At 34.1% G+C, this 23,844-nt stretch overlaps 2 protein-coding genes and 2 long non-coding RNA genes across 6 annotated transcripts; 2 read left to right on the top strand and 2 right to left on the bottom strand.

The window, feature by feature from the left end:
* Positions 1-1,078: 1,078 nt before the first annotated feature.
* On the bottom strand, positions 1,079-3,748 carry LOC129787015 (uncharacterized). Its single transcript, XR_008750182.1, has 2 exons — positions 3,598-3,748; positions 1,079-1,335 (listed from the first exon to the last, which is right to left on the bottom strand). It is a non-coding gene; the product is annotated as an uncharacterized LOC129787015 (long non-coding RNA).
* Positions 3,749-9,665: 5,917 nt separating this feature from the next.
* On the bottom strand, positions 9,666-18,899 carry LOC129787012 (acetylcholinesterase). 3 transcript variants are annotated; one of them, XM_055822290.1, is made up of 9 exons: positions 18,834-18,899; positions 16,345-16,907; positions 11,958-12,627; positions 11,644-11,851; positions 11,364-11,506; positions 10,550-10,699; positions 10,297-10,460; positions 10,059-10,231; positions 9,666-9,848 (listed from the first exon to the last, which is right to left on the bottom strand). In XM_055822290.1, exons 2-9 carry the CDS (start codon positions 16,623-16,625, stop codon positions 9,718-9,720), a joined length of 1,920 nt encoding a protein of 639 aa, XP_055678265.1. In that variant the 5' UTR covers positions 16,626-16,907; positions 18,834-18,899; the 3' UTR covers positions 9,666-9,717. The 3 variants fall into 3 exon arrangements, with proteins under 3 accessions (XP_055678265.1, XP_055678267.1, XP_055678266.1); XM_055822292.1 differs by having other exon boundaries at positions 16,345-16,818; positions 18,700-18,877; XM_055822291.1 differs by having other exon boundaries at positions 16,345-16,818; positions 18,834-18,855.
* On the top strand, positions 15,014-16,083 carry LOC129787014 (uncharacterized). Its single transcript, XR_008750181.1, has 3 exons — positions 15,014-15,112; positions 15,224-15,371; positions 15,451-16,083. It is a non-coding gene; the product is annotated as an uncharacterized LOC129787014 (long non-coding RNA).
* Positions 18,900-20,370: 1,471 nt separating the features above from the next.
* Positions 20,371-23,185, top strand: LOC129787013 (sensory neuron membrane protein 1-like). Its single transcript, XM_055822293.1, has 4 exons — positions 20,371-20,742; positions 20,803-21,003; positions 21,071-21,724; positions 22,892-23,185. The coding sequence occupies exons 1-4, from the start codon at positions 20,443-20,445 to the stop codon at positions 23,069-23,071; spliced, it is 1,335 nt and encodes a 444-aa protein (XP_055678268.1). The 5' UTR covers positions 20,371-20,442; the 3' UTR covers positions 23,072-23,185.
* Positions 23,186-23,844: the final 659 nt, after the last annotated feature.

Here is a 23,844-nt window from a genome sequence, read left to right as displayed (position 1 = left end):
TTGAAAATAATTTATTTATTAAAAAAAAGAATAAACAAAAATAGTTTAGGACCTTACGGAAGGCCCTGTGAGATTAAAAATTACTTGTTTATTAAAAAAATAAAAAAATAAATTGTATAAGACTTTAGGGAACCCCTTTTGGGCTTGAAAACAATTTATATGATTAAAAAATTATTTAATTGAAGTATAGTTCAGAACTTTAGAAAGACCATGTGGTATTGAAAATAATTTATTTAATTAAAAAATTAATTAAAAAAAAGTAATTCAGAGCTTTAGGGAAGGCCCTGTGGGTTTGAGAATAATTTATTTAATTAAAAAGCAATAAATAAAATTAGTTCTAGATTTTTTGGAAGGCCCTGAGGGTTTGAAAAAAAATTATTTGTTAAAAAAATAATATATAAAAGTAGTTTTGGTTTAATTATTTAATTAAAAATAATAAATAAAAATAATTCTAGATTTTTGAGAAAGTCCTGTAGGCTCGAAAATAATTTATTAAATTTAAAAAAAGTAAAAGTAGTTCTAGATTTTTGGGAAGCCCTGTGGTCTCGAAAATAATTTGTTTAATTATAAAAAAAAATTAAAGTAGTTTTAGGTTTTTGGGAAGCCCTGTGGTCTCGAAAATAATTTGTTTAATTAAAAAATAATTTAAAAACAGTAGTTCTAAATTTTTGGAAACACCTTATGGGCTTTAAATTAATTCATTTTGTTAAAAAAATTAATAAAGGTGTCAAGTCTTCAAAATGTATTATAAAAGGCTTTAAGCAAGGCTTTTATTCTTTAAACGCGTCTTTATTTTTTGTGAACATTAATTTTTAGGTATTAAAGTTTTTTTTAATGAAGGAAATAAGTAAATGATATGAAAGAGATGAAAGTATTCCCCATTTCTTCTCAGGAAAATGCATAGGGTAGGAGTTAAACTAATTTTCGTCAATTATGCTTATTCTGTAAATTTTAATAATTGCTTGCCAGAACTGAAGCAATAACTTACCTTTAATAAGAAGGATCAAAAAATAAACCAAACCAAAGACTTCCTAAAACCTTAGAATTTGAATTTATATTTAGAGTAAAAGAAAATATATTTCGTCTTTTTTAAGTTTTTATTTTTAGTTATAATGACTAACTTACATTAAAACTAACAAAAGAAAGTGGTTTAAAATAGACCTAAGATTACAAAAACAAATAAAATATGAGGCTGCATTATACAAAATTTATCTTAATAAATAACATTATCCACGCTGCATCAGGAGCTAAGGGCATCTTCTATCATGGGGGATTCTCTTCTGGATTCATAGACGGCCAACTACAACCATGGAGTCCAATCGATGATGTAGGTACCTAAAAAAGATATGAAAACAAAAAACTGATTAGCTAAAAATGAAAGAATTCAGATCCAAAGTGAATACAACATTATGATAAATTATAAAATAAGAAAAAAAGGATGAAATGAAAAGTTTATCATCAAATGCAACCAAAATCAATTAGATATACATACGTTAATTAAATATTATAATAATCTACCATAGGAATTTAAAAATTTAAATGTCGTATAATTAAAAGAAAAAGTTCTAGAATTGGGGCAATAATCAGCGGAAAAAAATCTTATATTTTTATCTTATGAATTTTTATCGCAAAAGTCGTCAAAATAATTTTTTATCAAATAAAAAACTTTACTCAGAATACTGATTTTTTATAAAAAGATTTTTTTTAGAGTTCAGAGTATTAAAAACAACCCTTCGGGTATTTTACCAAATTATTTAACGAATACTCCTAATAAGGAGGTACCTAATATTAAAAAAATAAATTGAACAGTTTATAATTAGCAAAAACTGAGTGGATAAAAAAAAGATTTTGCTTTAAAAGTTTTAGTATAAGACGTAGAAGATCAATTTCTAACAGATTTAATAGTTTTTGAAATATTTAAACAACATAAAAAATGTCTAAAGATGCTCATTAGATGACCTCATAAAGTCATTTTAAAAGACAAAAATTGATCAAAACTTTTACCCAGAATACGAATTTTATTTTATTTCTATTTTTGGAGACTTTTATAATATATTGAAGAGTAGACTTTTACGCTGAATACCAAAATTACCGTTTATTTTAAAAAATAATAGATTTTTTTACACAATTGTAGCAATTAGTTGGTGTTCCACTTCGTGGCCAACACCAAGTATTGTAATCGTCGGATTTTCCGACCACCTCAGATCGGGCTCAAACTTGGTATGAGCACGTTTTAGACATCCCACATTACGAAAATGGTGGTGGAAAATTTTTGATCCGGCCGGCCTGCCGGCCGGCCTGCCGGCCGGTCGCCTAAACTTTGCCTTATAACTTACGAACGGCAAGAGATAGAAACTTCCGGTTTGAAGTTTTCTATAGAAATGTGGGTGTAAAATTTCATTTTTTCGCATTTTCAAAATCCAAGATGGCCGCCGTCCGCCATTTTGTAACATCGCCAACCACTTTCCTTATAGCTAGAGGTCTGAAATTTTAGTATGCTGTAGAGCTCAGTGAGACTTTTTCATCAACAATTCAAACTTGAAAATCGGTCAAGCGGTTTAGCAAATATGGCGGCCTAAAGCAAAAAGTGTTTTTTCTATATAACTCGAGAACGGCTTGACCGATTTTGATCATCTTGGTATCAAATGAAAGGTATTGCGAAGCCCTACAACTGTCTAGAACATTCCAAGTTCCAAAAACATCCGCAAGAGGCGCTAAAATCAAAAACAAAAATTGCCTAACTTTAAGGGGCAATATCTCCGAATCCCCATTAGGCAAATCTTTTAAATTTTGATATGTTGTAGCAGGACTAATAATCTTGTACCAGTCCAAAAATGAAGAAATTCTATGTCGCCGTTTAGAAGATATAGCCATTTGAAAAATTCTTGAATTTGAAAAGTTCTAAGAGCCATATCTCCTGAACGGCTTGTCCGATTTTGCTCATCTTAGTATCAAATTAAATGTTTTGCAATTCTCTACAACTTTCTAGAACATCAGAAACCTCTAGAACCATTCCTTCGAGACAAAAAATGCCAAAAACTGTTTTGGTGAAACAAAAATCCGCCATTTTGTGTTCTAGAGGTCACCTTGAAATGTATCGAAACATATGTCAGATTATAGCTTATTTCAATACCTTTCCATAACTAGTCAAGAAATTTCTGTAGGCCTTATAGAACCAAAGATATGACCATTTTTATCCATCAAATTGCCGAATTTTACAAAAAAAAAATTAAATTTGCCTACTAATTCTGCTCACAAATAGTATTACAACGCATAAACAAACTTCTATACGTTGTGGGACACCAACTCTTATAACTGGACGCGTTATGATTGACTTTCTTTAGTCCTGATAAGGAGAATATCCTCCTTTGAATATTTAATAAATAAAAATTCTCATTCTAAGTAAGTCTTACTCCTCGAAAAAGTCTTAAAATTAACAATTTGATGCAATTCTCATTATTTGTGAGAATAATTTAAAACCGTGTAAATTAATTTGTCATTTTGAGACCCTTCTGTACCTGTACGCAATTCCAGGTGGCTTCCCAAAAGGACGTATTTATATAAATTAGGTATATTGAATTAAAATAAATTACTTACCGATTGTCTCATTCAAACATTTAGTGAAGAGAATTTTGGGCGGACAGGCGAGATCTTCCTCATCTGTCCGATCCGGGGACATTTTTGACGTGATGCTGGGCAATCCGTACCAGCAAGATTCGTTGATTCCGCGTCTCTCTGTGCACCATCTTTTCACCTGCGGGGCACGTGAGGCATTTCCCGACGTACCTATAAATGAAACAAAAAACTAATTAATTTAATCTCTAACTACCCTGAAAAGCCTCAAGATGAACTTTTCAATCCAAATCCCATTAAATGAGAAGATTCAAAAAAAAAATTAGGCAATTAACGCGTCATCTTGAGGCTCTTCTGTGTCTTTCACTCAATTTCAGGTGGCTCCCCAAAAGAAGGTCCACTGAATCTACGTAAATTACTATAAAATAAAATAATTTACATACCGATTGCATCATTTGTGTCCACCTTCTTGCTCTTCTCCACATCCACCGGATCATCCTCATCTGTCCGATCCTGATCTCGGGGACTATGTTGACGCGATGCTGGGGAAACCGTAGTGGCAAGATCCGCTCATTCATCTCGTCCTTCTGTGTCTCATCTTTCCCTCTTCTGTAGAGTACGCGAGACATCATTTCTCGATGTACCTAGAAATGAGACAAGAAAAATTAGTTAAATCTTTCACTCCCCTTGAGAGCCTCAAAATGAATTTTTCAATGCAAATCCCATTAGGTGGGAAAATTACTAAAAACTTTAATGAGAAAATTCGTTTCTCGAGGCTCTACTGTATCTCAGACACAATTTCAGGGGTTGAATTCTCTAAAAAAGAAAAACTCTCGAGAGCTTTCAACGGGAGGAAGACAAACAGGCGAGAATGCGCCCAATGATAAACTCCCGGAACAGTTTTCGCGTTGTTTTTAAAGCGATAACGCGTCCGGGAGTTTTTCAGGACAGTTTCCCGCCTTAGAGAATTCAGCCCCAGGTGATTTTTCACAAAATTGCCCATGAAATATGCGTAACTTACCTTAAATACGGAGAAGCCGGAAAAGCAATCTTCCCAAGTCGCCAGAAACGCCTCGAAGGTAGCTTTTCACGCGGAATTTTGTGCAATTTCGCGAATTTTGCTGCGCAGGATGTTTGTAAATTGGTTCCTGAAAGTATAAAATACATTTTAGATAAGAAAAACAGACAATTTTCATGAAAATTGTCTCTAAAATGTTGAATTTGCTTACCTGTTTTTTTTTCACCGCCGTTTTTGTGCAAATTTTCCTTTTTTGCGGAAAATTTTTTGCACAAAATACACCCACACGCGATTTAACACATTTTGCGGCACTTTTCCAGCATAATTAGCGAGGAAAATCAATGGAAAACATGATTTTCATCGCCAATTTGCTGTTTTCACTCGCGGACACTTTGTTTACGTTTTCACTGGAATTTTTCTGGAAGCACTTCCAAAACTCGCCACCCGTGGCGCTGTACCTTCGGCTTTTTCCCGAATGAGTTTTATGCATGGCTTTGCCAACACTGATCTTGCGCATCTTGTGGTCTTTTTTCGAAGTTTTTTTTATGTTCTTTGAAGCTTGTAGACCTTTCATTTGAAGCTATTTTACCTCAATTTTCTTCAAATTCAAGCCAATCGAACTATATATATTGTCGGCTTTTGATGAAACATTCAGACAGCCATATTGGCAAAATGGCGGAAGAAAGAACAAAAAAATTATGCAGCACTTTTTGACTTTATTTAACTGTCATATTTTTATTAAACTCTGATATGTTTTTTGTTGCACAACATGGACAAGGTAATAATTTATGCATTTTCATCTAAAAAGAACCCTTCTAATGCAATTCACACAAAGTGAGTTTTTTTTTGTTTATTTTGCGACGCTTTCCGCCATTGCAAATTTTGCAATGGGCTTTCTTTTTGGAAAATGGCTACGAAATAGAGTGCAAGTGCGAGGTAATTCGCGACTCAAGTCAATGGAACCAAAATTGAATTGAACTCGCGAAGACCATCTCTATTTGTGGGCATTTTCGCTAAATTAGAAATGCTTTAGTTTTTTTTTAATGTAAAATTAGTTCTTAACTGTGTTCAATAACTTTTCATTATTTTCTCTTGTTTTACTTTAGATTGTCTGTGCTTCTGCAGAACTTCTAGTTAATGCGTTTCGTGAGAATATAGTTTTTTTCAATATGGTTTCCTTCTTAAGATCACCATCTAAAGCACAAATTTGAGGCTTCTGTAATACATTTATAATTCTTATTTTTCATTTTAATATAATTCGATAATTTCTTCTTACCTTGTAAGTATATATATAGCATTTTCTTTATAATCTAACTTTATAATTATTCTTTTATTTTATAATATTATTTTCAACATTTTTTTCATCACTCTTAACTTTGATAAATTTACACCAAATTACGCCTTTTTTTCACTATAGTTGAATGCTATATATAAATATTTCTTTGATATGTATTGTGTTATCTGAGAGAATATTTTTGGTTCTATTTAGTAATATTATTTTGTCACTATTATAGTAATTTTATTTATATGCTTTTGGTTGCAATAGTTTATGTAATTCTCAGCTACGTGTTAATTTCCCATTGTTTGTCTCTTTAAAAAAATGAAACGGAAATTCCTATAGCCTAGCTTTTAAAATATTTGATTTTTTTCTACTCAAAAACGCAAATATCGTACTAAAAAATATATTTATATTTGTCACGTGAATACGGACAATTTTTGTTCAAAATACATTTTTATACGCACTTTTTCCCTACAATCTAAGGTATAGAAAAATGCAAAAGTATCATAAGAGGTAAATTTTCTCATTTTCTTGTATAGAAATGGTGACTCCAAAAAGTATTACAAAAATTGATCATCAAATACATTTTTTTTCCACATTGAATTATGAGTTTTAATACTTTATTACGTGTACAGCGATTTTTTTGTGCCAAATTTTGTAAAAATGTTTTGCTCACTACTGCACACAATTCACATTTTCTTAGGGTTTCCTTCCGCCATGTGAAACCTACAAATATACCATTAAAACTGTGGGGGTGGGGGTTCGAAACTGCTCGCGCGTTCCAAGGGTGGTAAAAATGCCAATTTTTTGGAGGAATAAAAAATCAAAATGGCGGTTTTTGAGCAGTTTCGTTCTCCTTAAAGACTCCTTAAAGAGTACATTAGAAGTGTTAGTACCAAAGTGATGATTCTATTATCTAACAAAATTTATTACAATTTTTATTCTATAGTAAAAACAATTACTTGGATTAATATCCGTCATATCCTTGGTGCCCTCAAAAGTAGTACTCCATTTTGTTTTTTTTTTTTACAATTTCACATTTTTAAATTGACTATCAAATATCCTTTTTTTCATGAAGAATTACAGCGCGAAAAATACTGATAGGATCCGATCTATAGAGTACCCACGTGGAGACAGGAATAGGAGGTAGTTTTAAAAATTTGTACTATTGAAAAGCCTAGGGTTGGTCATATTAATCTATACAGTTTCTTATGTTTTTCTTTTTTCAAAAAATTGACATGGTGAGCAATATCTAGCATTCTTACTATTAATTTTAATTTTCTTTTAATCAGAAGAGCAATTTCTGTACTCTCAGAAGTGATTTCCGGGAAAATTCATCAAGCGTCAGTAAGGACGCCGCATTATCCGCCATTTTTGTTAACCCTCTGTACGTTTTATCGTGGAATATTCAAAATGTAGTCAAATAAAGTTTTATTGAATTCTTGTTTAATATTTGAAAGTTTTTTCATTATTTCATCCCATTTCACAGCAAAAATATGAAAATACTTTAAATGAATTTTTTGTGGTTGAATCAATGTAGAATTTCTGAACAATTTTCTCTGTTGAAACTTATGCCCAAAAAGTTCTCTCTTTATCGTATTAGAAGTTCGAATCGAAAGTTGGCAAAAGGTCCGATATAGAACTTAGCATAGAATATTTCCCAATTCTCGAATTATTGAGCAGTAACAGAAAACATCACTCTGGGACCGGTAAACCACCCCACTTGGCGTACAGAGGGTTAAAAAGATTTTATTACCAATAACTTTAAAAAGCCCTATCAATATTTTTCGCGCTGTATATATTCAAAGGACCCTATGCGCTTGATATGGGAGAAGTACCTAATTGAAGGAAACGCAGAAAACAATTTTAACCTACCCAGTCTTGTAGGGAATCAAAAAAGGATAAAGAATCGCGAAAAATATTCACCTTTTTCCACTGGGGTCACAGAGAAAAAAGACAATAAAGTTTTGTAAAAATTCAAAAAAATTGGCCGCCATTCGCCATTTTGTTCATTTCAATGCATGAAGCATATGTTTCAATGCTTCGTCATGAGCTTGTCGATGACAGTTTGACATTTCATTTATTTTTTTTTTGAGAGAAAATAAAAAAAATGCGTATTTTTTAGTTTAATTATCGTGGTAAATGTGTTTTATGTGTTGTTCAAGAGTGATTTTTATATCTGAATACCTGAAGGATGAATTCCCGCACAGTTTGTGACCGTCTCAGCGAGCACATCTCTCGTTACCACACAAAGCAATCCAAAAACATTGGTCGTGGATCGTCTTGAAGATGACTTTTTCACGAATTAAGAGATCCTCTGCGCTGGAATCCTTTGCGTTTCACACTACCACGACGGACAAGACGATGGATTGCTGGTTTTGTGATTCCCTGGATGTTGTCACACAAAACCTTACGATGTTTCTTGGCACCACCTTTCCCAAGACCGCTGAGACGGTCACAAGCTGCGAGGGAATTCATCCTTCCGGTATTCAAATATAAAAATCACTCTCGATCAACACGTAAAACACATTTACCACGATAATTAAACTAAAAAATACGCATTTTTTTTTTATTTTCTCTCAAAAAAAAAAAATAAATGAAATGTCAAACTGTCATCGACAAGCTCATGACGAAGCATTGAAACATATGCTTCATGCATTGAAATGAACAAAATGGCGAATGGCGGCCAATTTTTTTGAATTTTTACAAAACTTTATTGTCTTTTTTCTCTGTGACCCCAGTGGAAAAAGGTGAATATTTTTCGCGATTCTTTATCCTTTTTTGATTCCCTACAAGACTGGGTAGGTTAAAATTGTTTTCTGCGTTTCCTTCAATTAGGTACTTCTCCCATATCAAGCGCATAGGGTCCTTTCCTTCAATTGGAAAATTTCATCATTTTCTTTTCTTCAAAATTACCCCATCTTCCCCTACCATTTCAAAAATGTTCCTTTGAGTTTCCTTCTTTTCCTACATATAAATAGGTATTAAATATATAGATATGTATGTATATGATATGTAAAGCCACAAGCATACAAAAATAGTGTTTGATCGTTTACTCTCCCCGCAAATACTCCATTCAATACATTTAAATTTCTTCACATTAGGCTCTTGCTTCGTCTAAACTTTGGCAAATTTTTTACTTTTGTGAAAAATTAAATTTATCAGAAAAAAAGATCACAACAAAGAGAGGGTATATATAATCAACGTTGGGAATGTATGCTTTTTCCTTAACTTTTTTTTAAATTTATTATCTTTTAGAATACACTTTGCCCATACAAATTTACGCACTATATAAATATGCATCTAAAATTCTCATTTTTTCTTGTTAAATATATTTACTATATATAGTTTTTTCTCTTATAGGAACATAAAGCATTCTTTTCTCTATTTTTATTCAATATTTTTTTAGTTGTTTTATCTTTCTGATTCTGTATATATAGTATATTAGAATTTTTATTATAAATGTGCAATCTCTGTTTTATATCATCTGGCTACTTGTGCGCGTGTACATTGTATCTAAAATAATTCCACTCTCTTTAATAGCATTGGTTTCCTTTTTCTTTTTTAACTTTCACTAAATTTGTCCTATAAAATACTTTTTATTTTTTGTGATATGTCTCTTTGTGATATGTATAGAGATTCCACTGCATCATTAATTCCTTATAGAGCATTCCAATTTGCAAAATATCATCCTCACAATCACGTTCTTTATAATATATAGCTCTTTTGAAAACACTTTTTTTTGTTTTATTAATACGTATGTCCCCCTTTTCAAATATTAGTACCTACAAATTCTTTTTATTTTTGGTTGTTAAGTAAAATCTTTTTTTTTCTTTCACGTTTTTCTTTACAATTTGTTCAAATACTCACTTGTTGAGACAATTAATCCTACAATAATGTAGAGAAGGTAGATGATAGGCCTTCCGGCGGATGAAATGGAGTTATCGTTTATATCCCGTGACTCACATAAATGTGGACCTAAAAATGAAAAATCAATTTAATATAAATTTATAGTTAAAGTCTCAAAGTAATTGAGTAAGATATTTCCAACACTTCCAATAAATCCCCAAAAACTTTATTGAATAGATATCTCAATTTTATGGCATTTTAGAATATTTCTTTACAAAAATAAATCACTAAACAATTAAAAAAAAACTTAACAATTCTTAAGGGACTCAGTATACTTACTGGCCCAATTGCGAACTTTAGGAAGGAATTTATTCCAGAAAGCACAAGACGGTGCCATTGGGCCGCGTCCAAATTTCTCAGTTGACTGCTCAGTTCCTTCTGCATTGAAGATGTAGTATCGGGGATCATTTCTGCTGTATAGTGGCCATGTTTCTCCCTCCAATTCGGGAACACTGCCAAAAAAGTTTAAAATATTAAACTTCCATCAAAATCCTTTGATGTGTAAATCCCAACTCACCCCGTCCTTGCAAATTCTGTGAAAGCTCGCAACATTTGTGTACTGAGTGCCCGCTCACGTTCACGGTATTGCAGTGATATGTTCAGTGGCTGCCCAAAGATGTATTCTATTTCATCGCCATGCAGAACCCCCATCCATTCACCCCACAGTGATGTGCTGGTGCGCTGAAAGGGTAGATTTAATATTTTATTTGTCAGGTGAAGAAAGGTATAAAGGGCTTTCCCTTTCTATACATGAAAAGCTTTATGCTTACGTGGGTGAAGTAGTAGTAATATACAGAGGCCCCCTGTTGAGCAAAACCTTCGGCGTATTCATTTGTGGGACAGATAAAGAAATGATCCCCAACAGCCTTGCTAACTTGCTGCTGATTGTGATTATCATTGCCGCTGTCCCAGCTCGTATACTACAAAAAAATTAAGCATAAAATTTAAAGATTATTAGTTTTAAGCTTTAGAACTATATAAAACATTTATTTTAAAGTAAAAAAAAATCTTCAGAACCCTTCGTTCTATAAGAGCGAAATTCTTTCAAATATTGATTTAGAATTAAGATGAAAATCCGAGAAAACTATATATTGAGACGTATAATAAAAAATAGAATAAAAGTCAAAGGCTATCAAGACGACTTTTCAGACCATAAGAAAATAAATCAAAGAATATTTCTCATGAGAAATAATAAATAAGATAAGCAAAATTATAGGAAAACTTCTGAAGCTCTTCCTAATAGAGCCAACGTATATAGAATACTACATAATTTGCAACAACATAATTTCAAAGGGAAAGAGATGAAAATGAAAGTATACTTCAGTAATCAAATGAAACCTCAAAACCACACAGTGTTATGTAGACGTGTCTAGTTCAATGCTTTCTCTTGGAAACCACAAAAATCGATGGAAAAAAGAGGAAAACGAGGTAACAAAAAAAACAAAGGAAAATGCAATTAAAGCATAAATTGCTCTTCAGGACACAACACTGTAACTTCCATAATATGACCACGCGGTGGTACCCACGAAGATTACTAATTAGTTTTCAATACAAAAGGAAAATGTCGAAATTGGAATCTCTCACCTGAAAAATAATTGCCTCTCTCTCAGCCTCTGATGCCTTGCTGAAGATGGTGTTCATGATTTCTAGAAACTTTTCCCGCGGCAGTGACGTTGCCACATCCTTCGAGAAGTAATCAATAAAGTCATACAGCAGAAAGTAAGTGCCTGTTGAAGTGTTAGAGAAAATGAATATTTCAATAAGAAGTATATGCGGCTTGATTAAAATTTTCTCAACACCCCCCATGGGAGGTCCTTATGTACAACAGTTACACCAATAGAGTTGCTCCATCACCGTGACTCACCCTCATCTTTGTTGCTCCCAACAAGAATATCAATTCCCGTCAAATCAGCCCGCTGGAGCATAATGTCGGGATCGTAAGGCATGAATTCACCATCAATTGTGGGCGCAGACGGAAATCCCAAAATGCCAGAGTATGAGTTCCATTGCTGTACCGAGATTGTTTTAGCGTCGACATTCTGCATGCACTCCATCACGAGCACGGGTGAATCCTATGGTAATTGGGTCACACAGATAATTCAATAGCTCTCAAACTCATTATGTACCAAATGAGGAGGTGCCTTGAAATAGATCAAGGCATAACGTTTATGTACAAACCTGCAGTAGCGATGAATTGCAGTTGCAGTCATCAATGAGAGCTTTTCCAATTTTTGTCGCCCGTTCCCCCGTCATGTGACTCCAGGGGGCATTGAGGGTGCCTGACTGAAGGATTCCACGACGCACCAAGCCCTGTGTTACGGGAGAGAGCAGATGTAGGCTCACAGCTCCACCACCAGCTGATTCCCCAAAGAGCGTAATGAGATCAGGATCCCCACCAAAAGCTCTGGCATTGTCCTTGAGCCATCGTATGGCAAGAGCTTGATCCCACATGCCCTGATTCCCAGGTGCGGCATCGGGATAGGGAAACTCATCCGGAGACAAGTAGAGGAACCCAAAAGCACCAACACGATACTGCATAGAGGCCACAATGACATTCCCCATTGCCGCAAGGATTTCGGCATTGTAGATGTCCAGCGTGGATGTGCCACTCATGTAGCCACCACCATAGATCCACACGAGCATCGGCAATCCTGCGGATTTGTTGTGATGACTATTGTGATGATGATGCTCATTGCGTTCCGTTGATGTCGTCTCGTGACTCTGGAAGTGCGAATGGCGGACCCGACCCTTCACAGGGACCCACACATTCAAGTACAAGCAATCCTCGGAGATGTTTGTATTGGGATTCCACATTTCTTCACCCGGAAATCCAGGAAAGTACTCATACCTGCGCAAATTATGATGAAAATTTGGATTAAAAGTTCGAAATAAAAAGAATTTAAAAAAATGATTTGGTGAGAAAATTCAAGGAAATAAAAACAGTTGTGCGCAAGAAAAAAAGCATGCCATGAAAAAAAAGATGTCGGAAACATGCGTGAGAGAAAGACGAAAGATAGGAAAATACATTGGTGGGAGTGAGATAGAACGACAAAAAAATGTCAGGAAAAAATGTCATGATCATTTTTACTTGACATTCTTTTCCTGCATAGCACCATAAATTCTGTCTAAAAGTAGTGTTTTAAGATTGAAATTATTTACAGAGAAGAAAGAAAGCTTTAGAGCTTTAAAGCTCTTTTCTTGGTGATATTAAATTTTATTTAAAAAAGTTAAAAGCTTCAGACATTTTTTTCGCATTACATATAATTAGGCCAAAGTTAAAATCAAAGTTTAGCATCATTTTAAAAAGTTTATTCTTCTGATTATGAACATTTTATAATAAGAAAATAATTTTATAAAACAGTATTATCCTTATTGTCTTTCTCAACAAGCAAAAGCTTGCAAAGCTCAATATTTCATAATGTCTTTTATGGAAAAACAAGTTCAGAAAGGATGTTTTTTTTCCTGAATCACTGCAAGAGGATTGAATTCTGTCAAAATAATTGTAAATAATTCGACTCCGGTCTCATCGATAATTTTCTATAGCTATAGAGATAATTTCCTCTTAAATAAACTGTTGGAAAATCCACAAATCAATTTAAATAGCATATAATGTACAATGGTGGGTATACATAGCAATATCATCATCCCGTTCGCTCGAATGGCAAGTAAATTGCCATTTCATATTTCATTTCAGTAAATTATATAGGGAAACTCGGCACGACTTGCTACATTTTTAGTAGGTACATAGAAGTTATTTTAGAATCTGGGAGATTTCTGTGCCAAATACGATTATTTGAAATCCAACTAAAGCTTAAAAATTAACTCTTAAAGCGAAATGGGGCAAGTTTCACTCTCAAGGATATTAAAAAGCTTTTATTTTAAATTTATTTTTCTTACGATGATACTATTCCTGCAATAATCCCACCATTATTAAATAAATATTTTACTAAAATAATTCAAAAATGAAATCTTAAAGAAAATTGTTTCTTGGCTAAAATTGATGGATTTGCAGTTAGCATTTTTAAGAAAACACTAGATGACGATTTTTATTTAAAAAGTTTCTAAAAATCCCCATTTTTCCCTATCTACACTGTAAGTCAAAATTTTAGTAAACTGCTACTAAAGTCTTTAGTAATGGAACAATTACTAAAAATTTTAGTAGTTATTACAGAAAATTTTAGTTATGTTGCCTGGAATCACTAAAATCTTTTGTCATCTTTACTAAAATTTCATTTGGCACTGAATTTTTTAGTGAAAGTAACTAAAATTTTTAGTTTTATTGCCCTTTTACTAAAGTTTTGTAGGCAATTTAGTCAAATTCTTTACTAAAGTTTCCAGTAAAGACATAACTACTAAAATTCTTTAGTTATGTCAACTAGAATTTTAGGATTGATGACTACAATTATTTTGTCTTCGTTTACTAAAGTTTCGCCACGCCAATCAAAAATTTAGTTGATATCACTAAAGTGACACATTTTTAAACCAATTAAATTTTTAGCAAAAAATTAGGTTTTTTTTATTTCCTCTATATCATTTGATAATAATTATTTCTGATCAAGTTAATTTGCGAAAATATTAGCAACGCAATGTCTTTTATATATTATCTTTGTTCGAATGCAAGATGTTTCAGCTCAAACTATTTTTATTGTTTTATTAGGGTGCCGGGGTCTCGAAAAAATGCACACAGAAGATTTCTTTGTGGCACATATCCAACACATATACCGGAGGTCTCATTTTTTCTCACCCTTTCCTACCCACACACAAATTTTTCTCCTCAGCACCCTCTTAAGTATTTCACAATATTCAGTTCTTTGTGGAATTTTCCATCGAAAGTACGCAAAATATTTTGTCTTCAATCAGTGAGATATGTGAAAAGTAAATTTAATCAATTTTTATAGTAGTTTTTAGAGTGAAAATTGTGGAAAATCCGATTGTTAAAAAAAAGGATAAACATGACAAGGTATTGTATAATTTAAATGAATAACAATTCTTTATATTACGAATTGATTTGCAATAAATAAAATTATCAACTTTAAATTCAATCAACTAATTATATGATTTTATTATCTTGCAGTAAATCAGACTACATACAATAAATAGGAGAGATGTATGGATCTTATTCTCAACGAAGCCATTCAGTCTGTACCTTGTTAGTTTTCCGAACCTATCTACAAAATTAATTTGATCCGAAAATTTATAAAATCCGAAATATTAATTCTTGTTCATATTTAACAGATTTCACCGAATGAGCGCATATAACCCATCTTACACGCTGTAAACCCATAATCGAATTGTGAAAAATTCGATTGAAGAAAAAGGATAAACAAGAAAAGGTAGGTACTGTATTATTTGTATAATTTATAATCATTAATTTACCAATCTGTTTCCAATAAATTTATCAACTTTTTATTCAAAACTAATTCTATGATTTTACTACCTTGCAGTTAGTTAATCAAACGACAATGAACAAAAGGAACATGGATCTTATTCTCATTGAAGCCCTTCTATCAGTACCTGGATAAAGCATGCTGATCACAAATATTGATTAAAATAGGATAGAGGAAATCAATTCGCGAGAATTGAAGTTTAAAGGTAAAAACATTGTTCATAAAATTATGTATTAAAAATTTATTATATCAGACAATTAATTTTAATGTAACTTTTTTAACAGATTTCGTCAACTGACATAAAAAGCAGGACTTTCTCGATTCTATGAAGAGGGGAACTTTGGAGGAAAATGACGCTGAATGATGTGGACACTTCAAAAAATTGCCCAACTTCACTGGACACATTCTCTTTTTGTTTTAACAAAACGGGGTAAAAGAGACATCCATTTTATTAAAAATTGTTTTATGTTATCAAAAGTTCAATTATTTATATCACAAAATATGATTGATGTAGTTTAAAGGACTGCATTTTTTTTAACAAAATGTCTTCTAAATGTAAATTAAAATTTAAGTATAACTGCCTATGTAAAAAAAGAATTACAGCTAATTATGAATATTGTATAAAATGTACTATGAATTAAAGTGAAATAAAAAACGATTTTTTATGAAAATCAAATTTTTAAATTTTTGGTAAAAAAACTGGATTTCCAGTTGGCATAGCTAAATTTTAGTAATCCAAGAATTTATGACAAATAGTTATGTGTACGAAAATTTATGTTGGCATTCCTAAACTTTAGTAGTATACAGACGTAAAACATTTTAATAGTCATAACTAAATATTCTGTTGAGAGAACTAAAATTTTTCGTTTTGGGCAATTACTAAAAATTTTAGTAAAAATTCTTTACTAAATTTCTTTACTAAAGTCCAGTCAGTGCCAGTTTTAGTAATGATAACGAAATTTTGACTTACAGTGTACAAATTAGATTAGATGATTTTCAATGAAATAAAATTAAAAGAGATTCCGCTTTACGTCTCTAATACATTTCTCGCAAATATAAGCAAGGAAAAATTTAAATTCTTATTATTTAATTTAGAGACTTTAGAAAAGTTCACGTTAATGTTATAGAATTGAATTTATCTTAAGATTTTGTTTTGCCCATAAAGACGGCAAACTCACCTTTCTTGGATGCAGGAGTAGGGCAATCGCGTTGCATCCAGGACCCCATGCCATGGCTCCACGGGTACGGGTTTGCGAAATCTCAAATTATCTACTGGTGGCTTTGCATAGGGGATCCCATGGAAAACGTGCACCTCGCGATTCTGTACGTGCACAGAGCGTCCCCTAATTGGCCCTGTGCTCGTCTGCACCACAAGCCTATCGATAATACCAAACACTGACGGAAGTATGATGGAAATCACAATGAGATGAACACTTAATTTTATCATTAGATAAATCATGTTTTAAATTATTTATTAAAATGGATTTTTTTCTTTTTATATCCAAAATGGAAAATCACTTTGTGTATATAGCAAATTCTTTTCTTTTCACAACTCTCGCCCTCTTGCACCGTTGTTCACACTTGGCGTTTGCAAATTAACAAACTTCACCACATCTCTTACATTTCGTTTAGTTTTTTTGCAATTGTTCTCACTTTTGTAGGCAACGAGAGGATTTTTTTTGTGTGTATGATAAAAGATAAAATATTTTCTTCAGTAGTACATAGTACCTACGGGCAATTCCTGGAAAATAACATGGAAACAGCACGTGAGGAAGGTTAGGAATCCTGTGAATATATTTGCCCAGTTATGCAATCACATTTATTGATTTTGGGGGGGGGGGGTGAATTGATTCAAAAATCCGCTTCCGGTGTTAAACACCTTGGCATTTTCTTTCGAATAATTTATCAAAAAATCTTCATTCACGACTCCAATGGTGGGGTGTATAAATTATGCATTAGATTTGCTCTCATTGTAACGAGACACCCTTTGTGGTGTACGAGACACCGGGGATGGTGTGCGTGTGTGCGTTAAAGACATTTTGAAAAGGATCTTTAAGCACACCGAAGGATTTTCTTTTAAAGCCCTCTCGATATGAGCAAAAGGTGGAAGAAAAAAATAAAGGAAAAGAAAAGAAAACGATTTGAAAACCAAGATGAATCCCATAAGTTATTGGCAAAATGTTCCCTTTTCTTGTAATTGGGCGATGGGTATACAATTTCGGGGAGAATGTGCGTCTGAATTGATTTGAAAAATAAATAAAATGTGCGCAGGGATTGGGGTAGGGTCGAAAGAAATATGGTGGGATGTTGAAGAGACGGTCGTCGTTTAGTGTGTGTCTCACACCGAATAATGATCCCCAGTTCGATGTACGTTGTTGTATTTTTTTTCTTCTTTCACCTTGATTCACTATCTATATATGTACATAATACCAGACATCCAAAAAGCTTAAGCAGACATCTCGAACCAAAAGACGCATACAAATACACCCTCTCACATAATGCCGTAAAGTGCAATTGCGAGGGAGACAGGAAAAGAAAAATAAAATACTTTTTTACGATTATCTACGCTTATTTTTTCCAGGCCCCAGACAGCTCTCTGTGTGCTGCTGACTGGCTAATATATGGGAGATAGTGCGAGTTGTAGCGGAGAAAAAAAAGTAAGTTGAAAAATTAATACATCACCGCCAGAGCATTACGACGCCCTATTTGTATTATCATGGTGGGCTCATGTACCAGGCGGACCACCACCGCCATATACCCAGGCAGTGAGAGCGGTGTATGGCAATCCGGAAGCTTTCATTATAATATTTTATATATTTAATGCAATGAACTGTGTGAGAGAGTTTTCTACCTCGCCTAAAAGCGAAATACAAAAGCGGGGACCTCACTTTGACATTGTGTCTGAATATATGGGTTTTATGATAAATGAATGATGAATTAGGAGAGTCAGAGAGAGAGCGAAAGAGGAAAATAAAAACGGGCAATTCAGAGGCAATTTTCCCAAGGAATCCTCACTTGTAATTAGCATTAGAATAACATGAGGATGAAGCTTTAATGCCTCCCCTGTCCCAAAAGAACGCAATTAAAATTAAAAGCTCCACCCCCTTTTCGCACTTTGCACTTTACACCTTACAAAATACCAAAAAATCATCCAGTTATAAATCCCTAATACATTTCCCATGGTGTTCCAATAAATCCCTTTGGAAAAATTTTCCAAAAGAAAATTATTCAAATTTTCACACTAAAACGCATTCAACGAAAAAAAATCCCACAAAAACTTTCCATCTCACGAGAGCACATATTGGGGAGCTTTAATACATAATATTTTCAATTAAGGACTTGTCAACATTTTTTTTCCTCCTTGAAGGTCATCGGAGTTTGTATGTATAAAGCGACAGGCGGAGTATATATATTATTTCTGCCGTCTAAATCACACGACAACGTAAAATCAATTTTCTCGTATAGGCAAAAGAATATACACAAGATTCCTCCTTTTTTTCTCTCTCCTCTATTTGTCGTATTGATTTGCTCACAGCAATAATCAAATATTCTTTTGCATATTTAACAGGGATATTCGTGCACAAAATGCTGTATAGTTGTGGAAAAAAATCCTCTCCTATATAGCTAAATAATTTATATATATGGTTGTAGTGAGAAAAAACTGTACACTTGTTACTTTTCTCCGCGCACACCAATTGTTCCAATCGAACTAAGCAACCTCTGAACCTAAACTGAGGCAAGGGCCACTCTCCAAGTGCTTACGAGTGAGCGATGGGGCCGAAAGCTCCACGAATGAGACGACTATCGGGTGGCGCACAGGGTGACGGCGGTGGCTGCGGCGTCTGCCCAATAATGTATCCCAAAGAACCCCAGAAAAGCGAAATTATCTCACAGTTGTTCCAAATACACATATAGTAACACTTCATTGGATATTTAAAGGGACACGTTGTTTTTTTGTGATTTGTAATAATAAGAAGAATTTTGGGCAACAGAAATTGTAAAAAATAATAATTCTTTTTGCAACACCAAGAAAATATATAATTTCCTTCGCGCGCTTTTTGCCGTTTATGCGCCGTAATGCGTCGTTTTCTCGCTACAAGCATTTTAAATTAATAACTGACTGGTCGTAATTAATCTTTATTCTTATGTGAAGATCGATTAATTATAATTTATTTTCAGCTTTTTGTGACTAAATGCATTTTCATTTATTAGAATATTTTAAAGAGGATTTTTAGATGGTAAAAAAGATTATTTTGTTCCTCCTGCTACCCTTAAAGATCCTTATCCATACCAACGATCTCTCTCAAGACCCCTCTGTAAAAGCGCTGGTGGGAAACAAATTGTTTTCTGCATTCATTCAACTCAAGAATTCGTGTTTATTCACTTACGATATACCTACATATTAGATGCTGAGCAAAGGGCACAACATTTTTCCTCTAAATAAGCGTGCACCCCATAAAATTAAGCTCCACACATGTGAGCAATAAATCTCTTACTCTTTTAGACTTTATTTTTGGAGTAAAAAAAGCTTCCACGCTTAAGGAGCAATAAATGAGTGGCACGATAAAATTGCTGAAAGCAAATATCGTCAACGCAGGTCAGAAGCTCACGGAGTTAATGATCATCGTCATCTTGAGGCGATCAAGCACGGACGCGACAGACTGGGAAGTACATTGGACGCAAAGTCTGGAGGTGTGTTTGGGTTGTTTTTGTTGTAAACTCCAAATTCTTAGATGTCGTGCAGGTACGAATGGCGCAAGAAATTATGAAATGTGTGTGCGTCTATCAAAATTATACTTCTTATGTTTTTTTGATGATAGTCCATTTTTTCCACATGCAAATTACGAAAATTCATCCATATATGAATTATGTATTTTGAACCAAGTCGTTTTTGGCAAAAATACCCACGAGGCAGTTTATATTTGACCACAAACGGAACCAGACCTCAAAGCTCCTCTCTAGAACTTTGCGAAAAATTACAAATTCAAATAATGTCTCCGGAAATTAGTAGTGACTCACTCATTAAATTTAATAAAGTTCGAGTGGCTTTTTCAATGATAAAGAATTATTTTGGCAAAAATATTTCAACATCAAAAATATGTTAGTATTTTTGGGGAAGTTTTTTAGGCGTTGAAAAATGTTTAATTTGTGATTAACTTTAAATTAAAATTCCAGTTATATCCTTCGTCCTGTTTGTAGGAATCGCCTCAATTGGGATCGCAATATTCACTTCAATTTATTCAGTTTTGGATCTTTTACTTGAAGAAAAATTGCGAATGCGACCGTTACTGCCACCCTTCGAATGGTGGAAAAATCCACCCCCAACAAAAATGAAGATCATAATTTTTGATGTGATAAATCATGAAGAATTCCTCAAAGGGGAAGATGAAGTGCTGAAGATGCGAGAGATCGGTCCAATTGTCTACAGGGAGCATCTTCGGCATGAGAATATTACATTTCATTCAGAGAATGACACAATGAGCTTTACAGCGGTACGATCAGTGGAGTTCCTTGAGGAAGAGAATGAACCTGGGATCCTCAATCGAACGATCATTGTTCCAAATCTTTCAATTCTTGTAAGTTTTTTCGCAAAAAAAAATCCCAAACTTGGCTGTAAAACATTTTCCTGGATTCAGGCTATGGCGTCGCGACTGAATGATGCGCCCTTTTTCATGAAGATCGGCTTTAACATGCTCCTGCGCAGCTCCAATGACTCAGTTTTCCAAAATACGACGATCTACAAATATCTCTGGGACATGGATGGGCAACTCATGCGATTGGGTGAGAAGTTGGTGCCCTTTATGGTTCCTGTGGACAACTACGGCATCCTTCACACGGTAAGAAGCCAACATTGTGGTGTGATCGCATCGAAGAGATCACGAAAGATCGCAAATTTTTTTGCAGATCTACAAATCCTTCACGGATCGGCAGAATGTGAAGATCGGCACAGCGCATGGGCATGAGCACTTCTTCGAGATGAACCTCTACAACGATCGACCCACAGTTCCGGGTTTTCTGCCTGAACGCGGTGATTGCTTTGCCACAATTGAGAACTCCACAGAGGGACTCTACTACCCCCAGCGTCTCACCAATGAATCCGTTCTCATGTACTGGCGCAAGACCATCTGCCGCCCAAGCTACCTCCACTACACTGAGGATGTGTCAGTGGGTGGAATTCCAGGAAAGAAGTACGTCCTCCCTGATAGTACGTACGATCGCACAGATCCTCTCGAAGGAGACTGCTACCGCGGAGAGGGCGAACCTGTGTTTCCAGATGGACTCAGTGATGCCTCAAAATGCTATCACGGCTTCCCCATTGTCATCTCTAAGCCTCATTTCCTCAATCGCACAGGCGATTGGGTCAAAAAGCTCGAAGGAATAGCGCCCAGTGAGGAAGCCCATGGAAGCTATGTGATCGTTGAGCCCCTCACGGGGGTTCCCTTGAAGGAATGCGCACGATCACAAAGCAACATCTTCATCCACCAATTATCTGGCTTCTCGAACCCGGACCTACAGCGTTTCAGTGGAATGGTCGTTCCGATGTTCTGGGGAGATATCGTGAGTAAAGCTTTTTTTTTTTGTTAATGAGCTTTAGGAATTAAAACAAAACACCCAAAACACGCCTCCTCGCCGTTGTAAGTGATGAAAATTATGGGGGACCCCCTGTGCTGTATTGCGTAATGTTTTTACGATTGATGAAGTAATTAATATTCATTTATTTTTCATATTTAAAAAAAGAAAAGCTCCACGTTCTGAGAACTGAGCTTTTTGTTAAATCTTGCATGAGGCGGTGAAAAATAAAATGACCAAAATAAAGGTGTGTCTGCACTTTTGATGATTTTTTTTGCATAGTCTGTGGATTAAAGTCGTTGGTGTTTTTAATCCTGCGTATCTTTCAATAATAAGAAAAAGTTTGCTGAATTTTTTTGATTGATTTTTCTGTGTTAAAAATACTTTGAGTTTTTGTTTATCGAGTTTAAGGTATTTGAAGAGATTTGAAATCATTGCAATATTTTTGTCATTTTAGTGCAAAAATTCTCTTTAAAACAGGAAATTTAATTAAAAGAAAATAAACCTATATAAAAATTATTAAAGAAATGTCGGCCTAGATCTCCTAGCTAGGATATATCTATGGAAAAATAATTAAAATTAAAGGTGCGTATAAAGTTTAGCTAAAGCTTAATTAAAAGACCCAGAAACGGAAGCTAAAATTGGACTAAATAATTAAATGCAATAAAAATTCCTTCTTTATGCTGCCGGCTTTAGCATTTTATGCGTAGGGTGAGTAAGTACAATAGAGTCTCTAGTGCAGACGAGCTAATTTATTTATGTGGTATTTAGAGGCCTATTTCCTCTTTTTTATTGCTCAATCGTACAAATGCTTTGCGATCTTCAATCAAGGGTAAAAGTTGTATAATATTGAAAAAACGACACGTTTTCCAAACATGCGCGCTAAAAGCCAATGAATTGGAGATCACTGCGATAAAGCATTGAAGTTCTGTTGAGGTTTACTTGCGACTACAACCTCCATCAAATTGCCACGAGCAATGGATCATTTTATTTGCAAGGAGGTATGTGACACCCCAACTTACAATTTTTTTTCCTTATTGTCTTAATACGATCTCGTGCTGCGACGCTTCTTAAACTGCTCAATCATTTTCCACGTGTCTTCATTTTTTGCCCCCAAACTCCTGATCTTGTTTACTTCTTTTTCCCCTCATTCAGTGTATTGAGGAACTCCCGCTGCTCATTGAATACCTCATGATCTTCGTGGTGGTTTGGGTGCCTACCCTACAACCTGTCGGTACATTCCTTGCCTACATTTTTGGCATCATGACGCTCCTCTATGGTCTTCGACAGCTTCACAGATTGAATCTCTACACAATGGTTCCACAGGGCAGATAAGTGTAGCCGCGGCCACCCTCGAGAGAGATAAAGAACAACGCGTAATCTTTGAGGAAATTGTCAATGATTGTCTTGTGCAAATATATAATATTATTAAACTTCTCAATATACTGATATAGCGTGTTTATTATTTTGCAATATCAATAAGTAAATCAAACATTGACCACGACATGTCGTAATTGCATTCTTACCAGCCATGGTGCTATTCTACATGCGGGGGGAATAATTATACAGATTCTCTACAGAGTTTGTGTTACTTTAAAAGGCAATTTGATTGGAAAAATCCCAATTTCTCCAACTAAAACACACTTACTGACCTTGCGTGCAGTCTGTGCGACAAGGGCGTGGCAAAGCGAGTAGAGCAAAGTCAATGTTCCTCTGATAGAAAATAGCTTTGGTGGTTTTTTTTTGCATTTTTTAAGCTTGTATATTCGCACAGGAAGCTCTTTTATGTGCATCCTTTTGTTTTATGTTTTTATGCTGCATTTATAAGTAACATAGGTCAATAAGGAGTTATGTGATCCTTGTAATGAAGAAAATTATGAATATTTTAATCAAAAGATCACAAACAAGTGAGAAATATCCTTTGATTTTTAATTTCTTTTAACAAACTATCGGATTTGCTTCTAATCAAATATTCAAAAATTTAAAAACGGAAGCTTTCATTCTTTGAATCTTAAGAAACTCGAATTTTTATCTTAATTTAATAAATCTTTACTTTATATATTTGACTTTAAATTAATTTTAAATAAAAGTCTTCCAAAAATTAATTT

Source organism: Lutzomyia longipalpis, chromosome 1 (assembly GCF_024334085.1).
Source record: "Lutzomyia longipalpis isolate SR_M1_2022 chromosome 1, ASM2433408v1".
NCBI classification, from domain to species: domain Eukaryota; kingdom Metazoa; phylum Arthropoda; class Insecta; order Diptera; family Psychodidae; genus Lutzomyia; species Lutzomyia longipalpis.
Note: the sequence above shows the minus strand (reverse complement) of the source record. Positions and strands in the feature narration are given on the sequence as shown.